The sequence below is a fragment of the Neophocaena asiaeorientalis genome, unplaced genomic scaffold (assembly GCF_003031525.2).
Source record: "Neophocaena asiaeorientalis asiaeorientalis breed wild unplaced genomic scaffold, Neophocaena_asiaeorientalis_V1.1 scaffold296, whole genome shotgun sequence".
Lineage (NCBI taxonomy): Eukaryota > Metazoa > Chordata > Mammalia > Artiodactyla > Phocoenidae > Neophocaena > Neophocaena asiaeorientalis.
The window spans coordinates 1,367,622-1,384,829 of NW_020175084.1; the positions used below are offsets into that span (position 1 = coordinate 1,367,622).

Sequence of the window (17,208 nt, forward strand, 5' to 3'; positions counted from 1 at the left end):
AACACAAAAATCTATTCTGGTTTTTCACCTCTGAACCACTTTAAGAAGAATAAACTGCCACCTAAATTATCAGGTAATATGAACTATCTTTTACTCTCCCTCTGAAAAGTAGAGCGTTAAGCACAAATAACTCATTACTGCTTTATTAGAAGTGACGAATAGCTCTGAAATACCATCGTAGAAAACTTATCTTATTTGGGCATTTAAAGTAAAGACACACCAACATATTCCCTTTTATACATTACTGCCTCCCCTCCTTACTTTGTGTTCTGTAGAGCTTCCAGGGCCCTTCCCCTCTACTTTTCTGTGCTTGGAAACAGAAGAGTCTCTGTGGTTGCCCTTGGTACTACTGGCACTTTTGGGAGGGTCCTGGCCACTGGGGTCGGCTTCCTGTCTTGACCTCTTTTGTGCAGGCTTGGCTGGCTTCTGGGAGGACGAGGATGACACAAGTGAAGGGGGAAGCATTTCCTTCTTTGAGGGCTCAGAGGAGGGCCTGGGCGTTCTGGAATGAAACATCATGCACAACTAAGTTAAGGCAAAACATGAACCGTATAACTTAGTTGTTGAGTTATAAGGACAAAATGGCTGTTGACACAAAAGATAAAGGTATCACAGAGCCATGAAATCCATTTTTGTAGAAAGGCCAAATTTCAGAGCCCTTTTTTTCTGATGCCTTTGAAAACTACAGTCCTACCTGTGAGTAATAAATGAAGTTGTATAATTTGTCACTAAGCTTGCGGAGTCTGCCAATGGTCTTACCTTTACCCAAGCAAGTCACTCTGCAGTAGCTGCTGCCCAACCTGCACCTTGTCTCTGACAAGCAGGCAGGCCCAGCTGCCACCTCCTCTCTGCCCCCTTCACATCTGACCCCTTCTCTCTCTCTCTTTCAAATCTCTGTTGGTTCCTACATGGTGACACGACTCACTTGTTTTTGCCAAGTCTTTTTGTGCTTTTGATAAATCTAAGTTTGCTGCCAAATGAACCGTTAATTCCTCTAAGGTCCTCGTGAAGGAAAACAAACAGAACTTAGCCTATCGTCAAAATGAGCCCGACGAGTTCACTATTCTCTCGTTCTACTGCAGAAGAAAAGTGTTTTGCCGTGTTGCCATCCAGGAAGATTCGATCACCTTCGCAGCCTGTTCCTAATCTCTATACTCACTTTGATTTAGAAGATTCTTTGTGGGAGGATGAGGGTGATGACTGCGATTTGACTTCTTTCTCCAGCCTGATTTTCTTGCTATCGTGGTCTCTTTCTGCTTCACCCTATTATTGTAGTATAACAGCAAATTATTACAAACATAATTGCACAGACAAAATAGAAAAAAATATGCAGCAAGGTCAATGAGAGCAATCAGACTTTTGGAAACTTCTAAACACACACAGAAACCTTATAAGTATCTACACTGTGTATGGGAGGGGGGGTGGTGGTGAGGGCAGCGGACCGTCTAGATTTGATGTGATTTGTACTGAGACCGATTTGTACATGAGGAAGGACTAAGGAAAGAACCAGGTTTTTCTCTACTCAGGAAGAAAACAGATTCGTTTTCCCATGACAACATGTATATCAAATTTACAGAAAGTCCAAAATGCAGGCTCCTTCCCCCTGGTCTGTGCTCACGTAATGGCCCTGTGGGAAGGAAGCTTTCTAGCAAGGACAGTGAAGCGATGGGTGGGAGTCCTTCAATCGACTCAGGTGCTTTAGAATTAAACTCCTCAACTGTCAGCTCACGGGGAGAGAAATCTGGGACACCACCAGCCAATCTAGGACAATCCCTAAAAAACCCGAAATCCTCTCTTAGAGCCTTAAAGGGAAAAACAACATTCTTCAAATGATCTCACTGTGGGAGGCCCCGGTTTTCACCACAGTCTCCCCCTCGTTCTCTGAATTTCTCCAAGAAAAATGAACAAATTAAGATGTGTAGGCTCAAGCTCTGCCCAGGCGCTAATCAGCGGCCTGGCCCTGCTCAAAAGGAGGGAAATAGCAAAGACATGCCCTTCCCTCCCCCGGCATTCTGCAAGCAAGCGTGCCTGGGTGTGCGCCTCCATCCAGCCTTTCATAACTTCGCAGAAAACATCTCCCTCTTGTTTCAAAATGGACCACTGAAGATGGCTTACAAGGATACTTTGCTTTCATCTCTCGGTGTTTGCACAGGTGAGAACATTAAGAAGAAGGGAAAATATGGGTGGAGAAAAGAAATCCAAGGGAAGGCTGGTACTACGGTACCACTGGAAGCCGATTCCGCTCTGTCCCGCACACTCCATCCCAGAGCTGCACAGCACTTGGACACGGCTAGTCCACAGCGACAAGTGAAGTCAGGGACTTTGTCCAAAAAAGGAGAATGTAATCATTTTTCTACTGATGAAATACTGAAGTGGTAATTTTAGACACATTGGATTAAATTATTTATCACTGGTTTTTTTTTTCCTTTTTATATTCTTAACGTGGCTACTAGAAAACTTTAAGTTATGTATGTGGGTCACATTACATTTCTACTGGACAGAACTGTTTTACACACTTTTCTAGAGGTGATCTGCAAAATGGACCTTGAACTTCCAATGAGCTGATGCAAAGAAAGAATTATTAAATGTACAGGTTAGGTAAGATAAAAACAAATCAGTTGCTCAGAAACATAACCATTCATTACAGAAGACCGGGGAAAAAGGGTCTTGAGGGACTTAACAAGAAGAGAACACATGATGTGAATAAGCATATCCCACAGGCACGGCTGAAACAGTAAATTTCACACGGCTGTTTCTCACGTGGCAGGCAGTGCAGGCCGGCAGCACAAGCCTGGAGCACAGTTCAGGAAAGATGAAAGGTCCTGGCACAGGCCAGGAGAGGCCTGTTGCAGCTCTGCCCAGCATGTAACTCACCCTCCATTCAACAATTCATAATGAACTCAATGTTGGCAGAGAAGAAAGAATAAACCAGAAGTGACTGGTTAAAATAGAACCCTACTACTAAGGGGTATCCCCTCATCACTACACCCACTGTGGCCAAGAGGCTCTGCTACCAATGGCCCCAGTGAATTCTCTCGAGTTTTAGATTAAAGGCCACACAGCTGGCCCAGCAAGCATTACAAGAGGGTGGGAAATTTATCTTTCGAAAAAGTCACAGAATTTGCTAAAATACCCAGGCAGGTAATTAACTTGCACATGAAGTAGTTAGTAATACATACTTTTTTAAATGGAAGGCATTTCCAGGCAGTTAACGACATGTGGGATAAGCCCCCAAGACAAAGCTAAGCATAAACGGTCCACAAGGTTACTTTCTAAAGAAAACACCAAACCCCAGAGGTGGAATGAGAGTTAATTTTTGTTTGTATATCTTCATGCTGCTTAGGACATGCTAGTTATAACTAGAAACCAAAGTGGCAGGCCTTATAAACCACACATGGAAATAAGATTCATAGTGAGTCAATCCTCATAAACTGGTTTTAACTCGGGCTTGTGCCAATCAGTGACTCAAGAGAACAGCCCAAAACCAACAATCACCAAAGACTAACTTCAATGCTAGCTTGAACAACTATGTTGGCACTTTCTGGAATAATACACTTTATGTTGACATGTAGCAACTTAGAAGCTGGTAATATTCTGTCAGCTGGTAGAATGTAAGCCAGTAAACCAATTAAGCAAAATCCCCTTCTGCTGACTGTGCTTGCTTTGACCCGAATTCACGCCTGTGGGCCGGGGTCAGTATTTTTGTAGTTGGAATCCTCTTGTCTTCTGTAGGAAGAGTCCCAGGGGCATCCCCAGAGCAGGCACTCCGTGAGCATTCGTCAGCTGGCCCAGGAGCAGACCTGCACTACAACCCTAAGTGGATGGATTTAGCAAAGCGCCATTAGAGAGGGAGTCATCTGATCCTGGGTGGCAGGAAACACACACTTGAATTCCAAGACTGGAAAACAGAAGGCAAGGAGTTCTTGAGATGTTTCTGGGTCAAGAAGCCATTTGAAAGTGAGGTGAGAGTGACGTACTCTCTTCAGAAGGAAAAAGGAGTCTCCTTTGCTCAGTGGCTTATCCACAGATCAATTCCCATTTCAGGGACCCCTGTCTAAGGTCTGGGTCTTGGACACTCCCTTCTTCCAGAAGGACAACGTCTCGACGGTGCCCGCATCTCCAAGAGGAGGAGCCTGCTGGCCGATGACTGTTCCTGACTGACTTGTTTACTTTTCTTAACCTGTTGGGTCAGGCAGCCTCAGATTATCTGCCAAATGCGGCTCCACCTACAGAGTGGAGCAAAAGGGCAAGAATGAACACCATAAAAGGAAGATCTGGGACTGTGCTAGGCCAAGCCGGTTTCTGAAGAGAAGGCCTCCAGGGCAGCCTGCTGCCTGCCTCAGCACCTGACTCACCAACTAGGTGCCGCGGATAACAGGGGGCAGTGAAAGTGGCTTTTTTAGAACTAACACTTGTTTGCGGCCATAGTTTCTAACAGGCAGAAAGGTAGTCGACTCAGAGCTCAGCCATGATGGGGAGAGATGACGAGCATCTGGAAGGGAAACTAAAGTGTGGCGGGCACTAGGGTGGCAGGAGTGGAGACAATGGAGGGGTTGAGCCAGGGATGATGTTGTAACAGCCCGTCAGTACACTGATCTGGAAGTACGACCTCAGGCCTTGCTCCAAGAATGCCCCCAACGCCCCCCAACCTGCACCCACCCCCTAACAGGCACTTGCACACACACCCTGCTCCTCCGGCCCCACCCCACTAAAAGCAAGAAAGGTGTGAAGGAGGGACTTCCCTGGTGGTCGAGTGGTAAAGAATCTGCCTTCCAACGTAGGGCATGTGGGTTCAATTCCTGGTCAGGGAACAAAGATTCCACATGCTGCAGGGCAACTAAGCCCACACGCCACAACTACTGAGCTCGTGGACCTCAAGGAGAGAAACTTCGTGCCGCAAACAACAGAGCCCACGCGCCCTGGAGCTTGCGCACCACAACTAGAGAAGAGAAAACCCGCACGCCACAACTAGAGAGAAGCCCGCACACCACAATGACAGATCCTGCATTCCTCAACGAAGATCCCGCGTGCCACAACTAAGACCCAATGCAGCCATAAATAAATAAATACATAAATAATAAATATTAAAAAAAAAAAAAAAAAAGATGTGAAAGAGAGCCAAGGAGCCAAGATCCACTAGACTGGGAGGGGTCAGCATACTGAGCTCCAGACCTGCTTTTGCTAAGCAGCCAAGTGATGTGAAGGCCTTTCTGGATCCCATCTAAAGAAGGTAGCAGCTGAACAAGAGACACATGCGGTCTCAGCACTCCAATTCTAAATTCTATCCTCCTCTCCCACAGGGAAGCAAATACGCTTGGTAGAACATGGAGCATAGCAAAAGTGGAGAAGCAGCCTTTGGGGAAGTTCAGGTACTTTTCTGGGATTTGCCTGTGCAGGAGGTTCAATAAGACGCCGCCACAGCAGGTAAGTCCAAGCTGACCCCATGAATGAGGCAGGTTATATTCACTGGGGAAAGTACCACAGAAAAGCAAAGGGAATCCACTCTTTTCCTTCTTTTTGGTGAGGGAATACACAGGCATTAGGCTGGCCCTAAAACAGCTCTTCATATGATGCTTTTAGGGTAACTAACAGGCATGAAGAAATTAGATGTAAGTGGCTTTAGGAAATTATAGGGATGACTTTTCAAACCCTTGATTTTGAAGGATACTAACTGGGAATGTTGATCTGGAGAAACAACCCAAGAGAAAACAGTCAGATCTTGGGAAGGTCTGAACTAACCATCAAGCAATAAAAATGCACATTTTCCCACCAGATCCCATAACTTCCCTCCCCACTCCTCAAAACACACATAAACGATGGCACTGAAATGTTTGTCCAAAAGTGTCCAAGCTTCTTGGTCCGTAAAGCAGTTATTTATAAAAAGGGAAAGACCTGAATGAATGTAACCTCCCAGTTCTGTTATCTGTCTAAACGACTGTTGAGACAGTCTAGCATTTTATTTGAAAGACATCTATAAGGTGACTGAATGAAATGAGGTTATCTAAGAAAGCACCGAGAGCAATGCTTAGCTCTATGCATGTTTGGTGTGCTTTTAGAATCTTCTCATTTGCACTGCCCTGATTGTATATTATCTTGTGCTTCTCAGCTTCAACTTTTCTTCCAAGTCTGGAATAATAAAGCTTAAAAATTATATAAAAGAAAATATAAGTTCTATTTTAAATTCTAAACTGTAATCAGGTTGAAGAAATTCTGTAGTTTATGTAAGGAGTACCATGTGAGTTAATGTCTATTTACCCTCACAATTTTCTCTTTTTTCTCATGAATTGTCCCCAACCCACTCCTTTAAAGTAGAAGAAAAAAAAGAAAAAGGGGGAAAAAAATATATAGGTACATTTCTATAGGTGCCACATTTGATGGCTTCATCACAGCTATTAACAACTATTAACTCTTTTTTTTTTCAGGCTTAAAAAATATGTTTTTTAATATATAAGGAGAGATTTGGGGGGAATATTTAATCTTCATAATGGAATCCTTTTTTTTAACATCTTTATTGGAGTATAACTGCTTTACAATGGTGTGTTAGTTTCTGCTTTATAACAAAGTGAATCAGCTATACATATACACATATCCCCGTATCTCTTCCCTCTTGCATCTCCCTCCCACCCTCCCTATCCCACCCCTCTAGATGGTCACAAAGCACCAAGCTGATCTCCCTGTGCTATGCAGCTGCTTCCCACTAGCTGTCTATTTTACATTTGGTAGTGTATATATGTCCATGCCACTCTGTCACTTCGTCCCAGCTTACCCTTCCCCCTCCCCATGTTCCCGTGTTCTCTAACTCTTTATGATCATTTTCTCACACTTCTGAGTCTAAAATGGCTTTAAGGGTTTGTTAACCCTCTGAAAATATTTGTTAAACTTTGTGCCAAGAGAGGGATGAACCTTTAAATAAATCCCACTAATGCCAAGGAGCAGGAACATTATTCAACGGCTCTCACTATATTCTCGTGGAGTTTTTTCTAGCGTTCACACTCAATATGAAGGAAATGTACAAGTCTTCACTATCCAAATTTGGGGGAGAGCACCTAAGCTTAAAGAGAGACCTGGGCTGCCCACAGAGCTGCCCCGCTTGTCCAAGGGTGGTGGCCAAAGGTACCCTGAGCAAGTAGAGTCAGGGTCCTGACAAGAAAGGGGGACCTGCCCCTCTCAGAGAGAACCTGAGGTTATGATGTTCAGTATTAATACCACCACCTGGAATCCAGCAGGAAGCAAAACCAATGACACACAGTTCTCTGATCATGAAAGAGCTATACTGTTGGCTGATGTTTATATTTATCTGAAAGCTCCTAAGTAATGTTTCTAACCAGTGACATATTTCAGGCCAGGAATTCCTGGTTGTCTAGATCCATGATGTCTAAATGCACCACACTGAAGAGATTTCTTGGTCCAAAACACTAGCTTTATACAATCCTGGCCTGGTAACAAGGTTCTGCTCCAGAGCCTTAGGCGTTAGGATCACCCGAGGAGTTAGAAAATAACAATGGGAATGTGGCGCTGGGGGGTGGCACACATCCTGCCACCAGTACTGAGGGTTCCCCAGGGGACCGGAATGTGCAGCCAGGGTTTGGAACCACTGGTTCAGCCCCTGATCCTGTCAGTCCCACAGCAGGGAGGCAGGCTGTTCCCAGAGCCAGATCTCTCAGCTGCCTGCCAGAGCTTTAAGGCAAGCATGGACTTGCCTAAGATGAGGCAGTCATTATTTCTCCATCCTTTGAACAGAAAGATAAATAGGCTGCCCTAGGAGAGCTCAGCCAAGGGCTGGAAAAATGGCTTTCAGAGGGCACAGTTCATATACTCAACAGGGACAGCTGAATTTCCCTTTCTGGAGTTGCAAGCAGCGCTTCTAGATTTGCATTGGAGGATGGACTGGTCTGACAACTGTCTGGGGAGCCTCCAATTTCCAACATTTACCCCCAGTTATTAAGCGCTTTAGAAGCTAGCTTCTCCCCTCTCCCCACTCCAGCTGATGCAGAAGGTCAGCAGTGGAGACTAGATAGTATTAGGGTAGCTGGGGGACAGGTGACAAAAGATTCCCCAGGAGGAGGTAAAAGAGTGTATTTTTGCTATTGATTCTACATATAAAATAGGTAACTAATGAGAACCTACTGTATAGCTCAGGGAACTCTACTCAGTGCTCTGTGGTGACCTAAATGGGAAGTAAATCCAAAAAAGAGAGGATATTTATATACATAGAGCTGATTCACTTTGCTGTATAGTAGAAATTAACACAACATTGTAAAGCAACTAAACTCCAATAAAAATTAACTTTAAAAAGATGATGTGATATATACATATGTACAAAATAAAATAAAACACACATCATGAAAAAAAGTATATTTTTCAAGATTTCTCGGGTATATTAGATGCAGGCACCTTTTCCTAGCCTGGTCCATCACAATTTTCTCCATAAAGTTTTACAACTCTTACAGGCACACATTGTTTTAAAAGTTACCAAGGACTTCCCTGGTGGTGCAGTGGTTAAGAATCCGCCTGCCAATGCAGGAGACACGGGTTCAATCCCTGGTCCGGGAAGATCCCACTTGCCGCGGAGCAACTAAGCCCATGTGCCACAACTACTGAAGCCTGCGCACTTAGAGCCCATGCTCCACAACAAGAGAAACCACCGCAATGAGAAGCCCGTGCACCGCAACAAAGAGTAGACCCCGCTCGGTGCAACTAGAGAGAACCCACGCACAGCAATGGAGACCCAATGCAGAAAGAAAGAAAGAAAGAAAAAAAGAAAAGAAAAGAAAACTGGGCTTCCCTGGTGGCACAGTGGTTGAGAGTCCACCTGCCGATGCAGGGAACACGGGTTCATGCCCCGGTCCAGGAAGATCCCACATGCTGCGGAGCGGCTGCACCCATGAGTCATGGTCGCTGAGCCAAAGTTATCAGGAACCAGAATACACCCTCTTCTAGCTGAAACAGCACTGCCAATTGGCACTTGATCCCACCCCACTGGACTTGCCCGCTGCAATTATGGTGGCAATACACACCCTCAAGTCTCATTCGACAAGGCGCTCCAGAAACTGTCGCCCTTTACTATTTGGTAGAGTCACATTATATTTTTAACCTAGTGGAGTAATCAGTCAAATCAGACACGACAGCAGTCTTCATGATCTTTTTGTCCTTGTTATTCTTAGCTCAACTTCCACAACTGAGTAAGAGTTTTTTATGTATTTATAAGACTGTTTATATTCCTTCTCAGCAGGCAAGAGTTGGCCCTTCTTGTGCCTTTCACTCTGAATCCTGGGTAGGTTGGCTTGGGAATGCCACTGCGGGGAAAACTCACTAATCTTTCACCATCAAGAAGCAGCAAAAAAATATATATCAAGAGCTCAATAATTCAGAATAAAGATCGAAAGGAGACTGTTCAAAATAGTGTATATGTCCAAGTAACAAGGGTCTTAAATAATGCAGGGATTATTATTATTATTTTACTATGTTCATTCCTTAAGTGAAGCTTCCAAATACCATGATAAATGACAGATTTCAATACTTCACAATGTACCATAACAGCCTATATCACCCAAAAAGATGCCCTAACCATCTCTATAATAGCTCTAAACTTCTTTTTTTCATAATGCTCTGCTCATTAGTAAAAATTAACAGGAGTCACAAATTCTAAATCTGGTGGTTTCAAATTAATGAGGTGTTAGGTGGCCATGAGTTAAAACATGGACATAATATCAGTATCAAAATGATCAAACTACAGGAGTAAAATTTAGTATATAGCACTCCTGTCAGTAATTCAGAATTCACATTTCAGTTCATGTAAGGTTTTAATTTCTAGGGCAAAACCTAATGAGCCAGGTGGTAAATACCAATATTATCACAATAGATAAAAACATACCCTTAATGCTATATTATTCTAAAGCAAGATATCCTTTTCAACGACTGCCTCATCTTTTTTTCAAACTAGCAAGACTTAAAGCAATCTGGCATTTATCAACACTTACCTGCAGTGAAAGACTAACTCTGGTATAGTCGCAAAGGCAACATGGAATCCAAAGATTTCCAGCCTCTTCTAAGACGATTCAGGGTTAAAATCAAGGGGCAAAGACAGCCCCAAGCCCGCAGCAGGTATGTTCCACACTGTACAGGAAGGTCAGCCTCCCACTCACCTTTCTCTTTTTGGCCAACTTGCTTGAGTTTTCTGAGCTTCTCTTCTCAGAATCTGCCTTCTTCGCTGCCGAGGGCTGTTTGTCTTCTGGTTTCTTGGGGCGGCTGCCCTTCCCAGGAGGCTGGGGTATCCGAGAGAGGAGGTCCAGGGTAATCTTCACCATCAAGCTTTGTGGGAACGCAGTGTCCCTGAGCGGGGAGAGCAGCTTGGTGTCTCTCAAAGGCACCAGGGGTTTGTCCTTGCGGCGGTCCTCCTGGACAACAACTGCCAGTCGGCAGCCACTAGTCCTGGCGCCGCCACTGCGGGCAGGGCCCTGGCTCTGGGTCAGGGGGACGAGGGCAAAGTGCTCGGGGCTCCTGTCCTCCGCCGCGTCCTTCGGAGGTGCCTTCGGGGGGGCCGGGGGGCCGCTCCTGTGCTTCTTCCGTTCGCTGGGGGTGGGCGCCACTGGCTTGGGCTCACGGCTCTCTGCGGCACGGGGCCGCCCTTTCGTCTTCACCTTGGGCTTGTCTTTGGAAGGCTGGTCTTTGGAGGCTTGGGGAGGAAGTCCGGGCTCGCTCTCCACCAGCAGACTGGTGCGCGCATCTGCATGCGCATCCGCATGCCCCGGGGCGGAGGCCTTGCCGGGCTTCTTGGGTTGTTTGGATCCCACTGTTTGCCTCTGTGGGGGCTCCTGTTGGGCAGGGGACTTCTGACAGCTCCTCTTGCCCGCATGGGGGCCTTCGGAAGGCACCCGGGGGGCTTTGCTGGAGCTTTTGAGGGGAGGCTCTTTGGACTCCGAGCGCTCGTGACCTCCGGTGGCGCCGTCGCCACCCTTGCCTTTACTGTCCGGGTGCCGGGCCGGGGGCACGGCGCTGCCCGGGGCCTCGGCGGGCGGTGCGGGCTGGCTGACTTTGGTCAGCCAGTTGTCCAGCTGCCATTTGTTTGTTGTCGGAGGTTCGGGCTACAAACAAGGAAAAAGAAGATAGGGTTAATTGACCAATAATGATACTCTTCTGGGTTAGTCACCCAATCCTACAGGACTGGCCAGGAGATGCAATCACTCCAAACCTAAGAATTCAGGTCCTTTTGACCCCCCTCTAATTATAGGTCAAATTCTATAACAATTAACTCTTAAAACAATCTTCCAATTTTTTCATGCTACAGGAATTTTGCTGTGGCTGACACTAATAACAGACCATTACATACTGACCAATGTAGACCACTGGCAACTGCGGAGAAATCTGTGTAATAAATATTTTGTTCCACTGGTAATTACCATATAATTTAAACAGAATTTTCACATTTTGGCTTGTGAACTATTCTGTCAGAAAATGATAGGGAAAAATGAAGACTAAAAAGAATCTTTTCATCAAGGATTTTCAGAAGAAGGTCAATGAATAAGTCTTAGTGATTATGGATGGGTTTCACGCTTTATCCCTTTTTTGATGTACTTGTCAATTGAAAATGACTTTCTTCAAGACGATTTCATTTCTCTTATTCACTTAAAAATATTAATACATGACACAGCTTTCAGTTTATCACAGATACACTGTCTTCTGATTTTCAAATTTTACAACTGGGTAAAAAGAACCAAGTGAGGTCACATTTGCCAGCCGTTAGTCCCACTTGAATTCTTTAAAAATCAAACATGAAGTCTCCTGTTACAAGCAGTCTCTGAAATAGCACCTATTTTTCTAAGAAACACAGGGAGGCTCCAGAGCACACAATTAAGAGCAGTGAGATTATACTGATTATCTGTGAAACTCACTTGGCAAATAAACAGAAGTCCCTGACTTCTCCTGTTATCTTAACAGGAGATATCTTGTTAAAATCTTTGTTGCTAACTGACTATTGATGCATTGCACTCTCTCTCTCCAAATGGGATATTAGATCTTATTAAAACAATGATGAGGACATCTTTATCTCCAAATTCTACTATTATGTCTTGCACACAGTGGTGTACATGAGATATTTATTTGGGCTTTTTCATGGGTGTATTACTGTACCTACAGATTTTATGCTATTTGGGAAAATATTCATGCCTTAATAAAGTAAGTAATGATTACTTTTTTTAAAAAAAAGGACAGTATGTCACTGGCATGCTTCATGCTTTTAAGATCCTTTCTGACAGGTGGTTTGTATAAATGACTAAATCATTTCCACAACACAACAGCAAGTTAATCAAAGATATCTCACATGGGATTAACTGATTAGATTATTGAGTAAGGAGCTCGCTCCAGTAAGTGGATGATATAGGGAAGACTGCTAACAATTTTCCGAAGTGGAATATCCCAAACAATTCAATTCTATAAAAACACGCAAACGTAATACGTTTAAGATATGTGGATATAACGTAAAGGCTTTGGGGCCAGGAAAAGGTTAGGTAATAAAACGATCAGGTAGCTAGACTAGGCTTTGTGTAATTGTAACAAAAGAGAACTAAGAGGAACTCTAAGGAACTAGGTAGGATCATACTTTGGCCAGAAAGAGGGCTACAGAATTGTGGGGTTTTTGTTTTTTTTTTGTTTTTTCCCTGCTTAAGACAACATACCTTCTTTGTAGCTCCCTCCACTTATATCAACTCTATCCCCATGCTCTCATTTGAATTTCAGAGCAGGGAGAGAGGGAAGAAGGAAACTACTCTGACAAAGTCCCACATAATCTAAAACTGCATTCAATATTCTAACAAAACAGGATGGTTGTTTAGGGTAGAGAAAAGATTAGCACACCATACCTACCTACTTGTCAGACATTATTTCTTGAAAGACTTGAGGGCGTGGTAGTTCTAATGGTTAAATGATTGGGAACAAGGCATTAAGATGTATCATTTATATACTGGGAGACTGGGATTGATATATAAACACTATTGATCCTATGTATAAAATAGATAACTAATGAGAACCTACTGTATAGCACAGGAAACTCTACTCAATGCTCTGTGGTGACCTAAATGGGAAGGAAATCCAAAAAAAAGGGGATATATGTATACATATGGCTGATTCACTTTGCTGTACAGTAGAAGCTAACACAAGACTGTAAAGCAATTATACCTAAATAAAAATTAAAAAAAAAAAAATGATGTATCACTTATCAATCACCTCAGGAACCAAATACTTCAAACCCTTTCTCTGGAAAGGTATAGAGATCTTTCGCCAGGGCTACGCTGACAACTGCACTGCAATCAGTGACACTCTTGCTCTATAGAAGAGTACCTACACATTAACCAAAAGGGAAGGTCATTCCTGGTATAAATAACAGCCGCTTCTCCCCCCCACACCCCAAAACAGGGCAGTTTAAGATACATTTAGTAGTCCCTAAAGGAATGTCCTGGTTACAGAAATAAAACATATTTTCTTCTACTGCGGTACTGAAAATGTCCAGAAGGGAGGCCTATGGCCCAATTGCAGGGTAAAACTGAGTTGGTGTGCCCAGACAAGAGGAAAGGGTAGGGGTGATCCTTTTTGTATTCCTACTACAAAGATGTAAAATAGATAGAATTCCTTTAAGGTTAGGTATTATTTGGGTGCTGGGATGGGGGAAAGTTTTACATGAGGGATTGATAAAAAACAGATTTTAAGATGAATTTTAAGAGTGTAAGTGCTGGAGAGGATCAACGTTTGGACTTTCATTTCTTCCTCAGCCTTTCCCCATGCCCCACCCTCAGCCTCCCAGTGCTGGATCAACCCAGACACTGCACAGAGGAGGTGCAAAAATATATGAGCATCTTAATAAATGTTTGACTGTATGTCTCTTTACTTCTCCTAGCTTCTTGAATTGGCAAAAGTTCGTGTATTCTAGAATGATTTTGAAAAAAAAGTTTTGAGCTATGCACAACATATGTCTTTTTTTTTTTTGGTTTTTTTTTTTTTTTTTTAAAAAATTTTTGTAAAACATCATAGTTGTTGTGAGGGAGTACAACTCCAAAACTTAAGAGAAAAGAAAAAAAAGAAAGAGAGAAGTAGCATGATGTAGTAGGAAAAAAAAATGGCTTCTGAGTTAAACGGCTATGGGTTTCAATCTTAGTGCTGCTACTTCCTTACAGGTGAAAAGAAAGCTCCCGACCTTCTAGGGTTGATGGTTACATTATGTAATTTATGAAGAAAGTGCCAAGATCTTAGTAGATAATCGACCACAGTTGTTTACTACCAAAGAATTAGACAATGAATAGATTAGAAAACTAAGCAGATCCCTGAATAACAGAATAGAATCATTTTCCCCTGAACTTTACTTAAGCTGTAAAAGGGCGATACGTCCCATATATACTGAAAAGCTGAGATTTACATGCTGACTCACTATAAAGAAGAGACTGAAAGTGGTTTTTCCCCAAGTTCACCACCAGCCCATTGGCACACATATAACATTTCAGGTCTCATAAGGTCACTGGACAACTTCGTCAAATGAATTTTAAATGGAGACTTAAGGAGCAAATTCCTCAGCATTAAAAATAGAATAAAGAAAAGGGTGAGAAAGTTAAAACTAGTAACTATGACCTATTATGGAATTCACGTAACGCTCAACTAACAAAGATTTACAATAATGCAGGTATTTATTTTAAAAGGAAAGAAAGGTTGTTAAATAACTTTGGGAAAAATGAAAGGTTTAAAATCTAGACAAAGACAAAAATATGCCTGAGGAAGTCAAGCCTTGGTACATAACCAACAAAACCATACTCAAGTCTAGATTTTCACATTAACACAAATACACAAATATGAGCCTATTTAGGAAAGTGATTTTAAAAAGCAAAGTATGACGGGAACATCATTTTTCATCTAAGAGTCTCTACATCTATTCTATTCAATAACCTCGTGAGCAACAAGATATAACTGCTTCATTAAAACAAACACTAGGCTAAATTTTTCTTTCAAGTTTTAATTATTCAGCCAAGTCTGTGCCATTTCCATTTTATTTGAATTGAATTTTGATTTAATTGGATTCTCTTGCTTATATCAGTAACCAAACAAGCATGCAGATTTTTCTTAGTGAATAAGGGTGAGACATAAAGCAAAGATCTTATGAACAGTAACATGAACAAGCACACAATTTCTCTGTAGAGCATAGTCGGTACCCTTTTCCCTGGGGCATAGAAAAATTACTTCAACAGCAATTAGTATCTCAGGAGAAAACAGAGAGCCCCCAGAAATACACAGAGTAGCTTCTAAAATCTGAAAGGCACTTCAAGTGCAGCTAATGCTGATCTATGTTTATTCACTCCAAAAATAATTACTGAGCACTTACTGTGTGCCAGACATAAACTCATATCTAACAACAGCAACAACAAAATGATACTCAGGTATTTTCCTCATCCTCCCTTGCCCTCGGACATGGCTCCTCAGTCTCACTACGTCATCTCCAGATGGATTTGGTTAATTTAATACTCTAGTGCAGTGGCCTTGCTTTCTAAACAACAGAGACAAATACTGAAAACTTTAACGCTTTCTTAATCAGAAAATCTCATTTCCTGGGATTCCTACCTAAATACAGAGAATAGTTTTCTCTATATAAGCTTGTCTAGTTCACTAAAAATGTCTTCCCCAGCAAACATTTTACCCTGCTACTCTAAGTTTTGAAGACATTTGGCAACCCTGTTAGTTGTTACTACATTAGTTTTGTTCAACAATCCAGTAAATAGCGTAAGTTCTCCAGATACATTTAGCACTTGAGATTTTCAGTCTCTTCTGTTTATCTTTACAATATCTCCCAAGGGTGGGTGACAGGTAAGCACTATTCCTATTTTACGTGGGACAGTGGAATCAAGAAACACGGCCCTGGCAAAATTACATCGCCATCAATTTAATGCATGGCTTTTAGTGATTCAAAAATAGAACCTCTTACGGCTTATTTCTAGTTCACGTTCCTGCCCTTTGCTAAATCAGGCTGTCTCCTTTTGATTTAATTCATGCATTCCTAAAATTTCAAAAAGCTTTCTCATTAATATTAAAATGGCAGCCTACTGAAAACGATTTTTGTTTTTTTGGATTTTTTTCTCGAAAGAAGGGAAAAGAAAATGGGGTGTACATATTCTCAGTGAGTTGCTCTTCAAAACAGCTCTGGCAGCAACAGGGAAGAACCTATCATTTTCAACAGGCGAGAAGACATCTCTCCCAAAGTTCCACAGCCCAACGCCAAGAAACAAGTAAACAGGAATAGCCAGCAGCGTGCATGGCGGCCGGAAAGCGCCGCCCCCAGGACGGAGCCCCTCAGGCAGCCCGGGCCACCGGGGGTCGACTGCGCTCCCAAGACGGCCCGGAGCAGACCAGTAGTACCTCGGGAGCCGGGGCTTCTCGAGGCTCGTTCTCCTCGCTGTCACTGGAGCTGCTCTCGCTCTCCGAGTCCGAGGAGCTGTCAGAGTCGCTGGTGCTCTCCGACTCTGCGCTGCTGGAATGCGCTGAGGCCGCGGCTGCCGGCAGCGCCTGCGGAGCGCTGCGGAGCAAGCGAGAGTCAAAGACCCACGCGAGGTGGATTCCTTCCCTCCCGACTCCCTTCCTTCTTTGCCCATTTTTCTGCTACTCGAAAGAAGGGGCCTCAAAGATTACCTAGCAGTACTAAATGACCATGGCAGCCAGTTGAGCGCAAGCAAGGCCCATGGTGGCTCAAAACTCAGTGAAAAAGCCTTGCAACAGCTCACTAGGTAACTGCATAAAAGAAGCCTGGGGAATTTTTCTGAAGAACACTGCGAACTATGTAAATTGTAAGTGAGATGCGGGGTGCTTCAAATCAGGCGTGGACAAACCATGGCCTGAGCTGGCTGCCTGCTTTTCCAAATAAAGTTTTGTTGGAACACATTCACACCCAGTATTTTATGCATTGTCTGTGTCTGCTTCTGTACTACAAAAGCAGAGTTGAATAGCTGCAACACAGACTTTATGGCCCACAAAGCCTAAAACCTTGACTTTCTGACCCTTTAACTTTGCTGACACCTGCAATATAAAACCCAAAGGAGTTAATTTATAAAAGAACAGCCAATCCATTAAAGTCTTTCTCTATTCTCCATATGAGAACCAACTGTAGAGAAGTCAGAGACTGCTGAACACAAATGGGGTTCCTTTGGAAAGTGACCCCACAGGCAATCCACTCACACTTCTTGG

General features: G+C 43.2%; 1 protein-coding gene across 1 annotated transcript in view; it reads right to left on the bottom strand.

Annotated features, from left to right (window-relative positions):
* AFF1 (ALF transcription elongation factor 1) overlaps positions 1-17,208 on the bottom strand; it is a 200,712-nt gene that overhangs the window by 15,650 nt on the left and 167,854 nt on the right. The window contains 4 exon segments of the mRNA XM_024764212.1: positions 262-502; positions 1,160-1,263; positions 10,146-11,084; positions 16,387-16,543. Coding sequence (XP_024619980.1) covers positions 262-502; positions 1,160-1,263; positions 10,146-11,084; positions 16,387-16,543 — 1,441 coding nt within the window.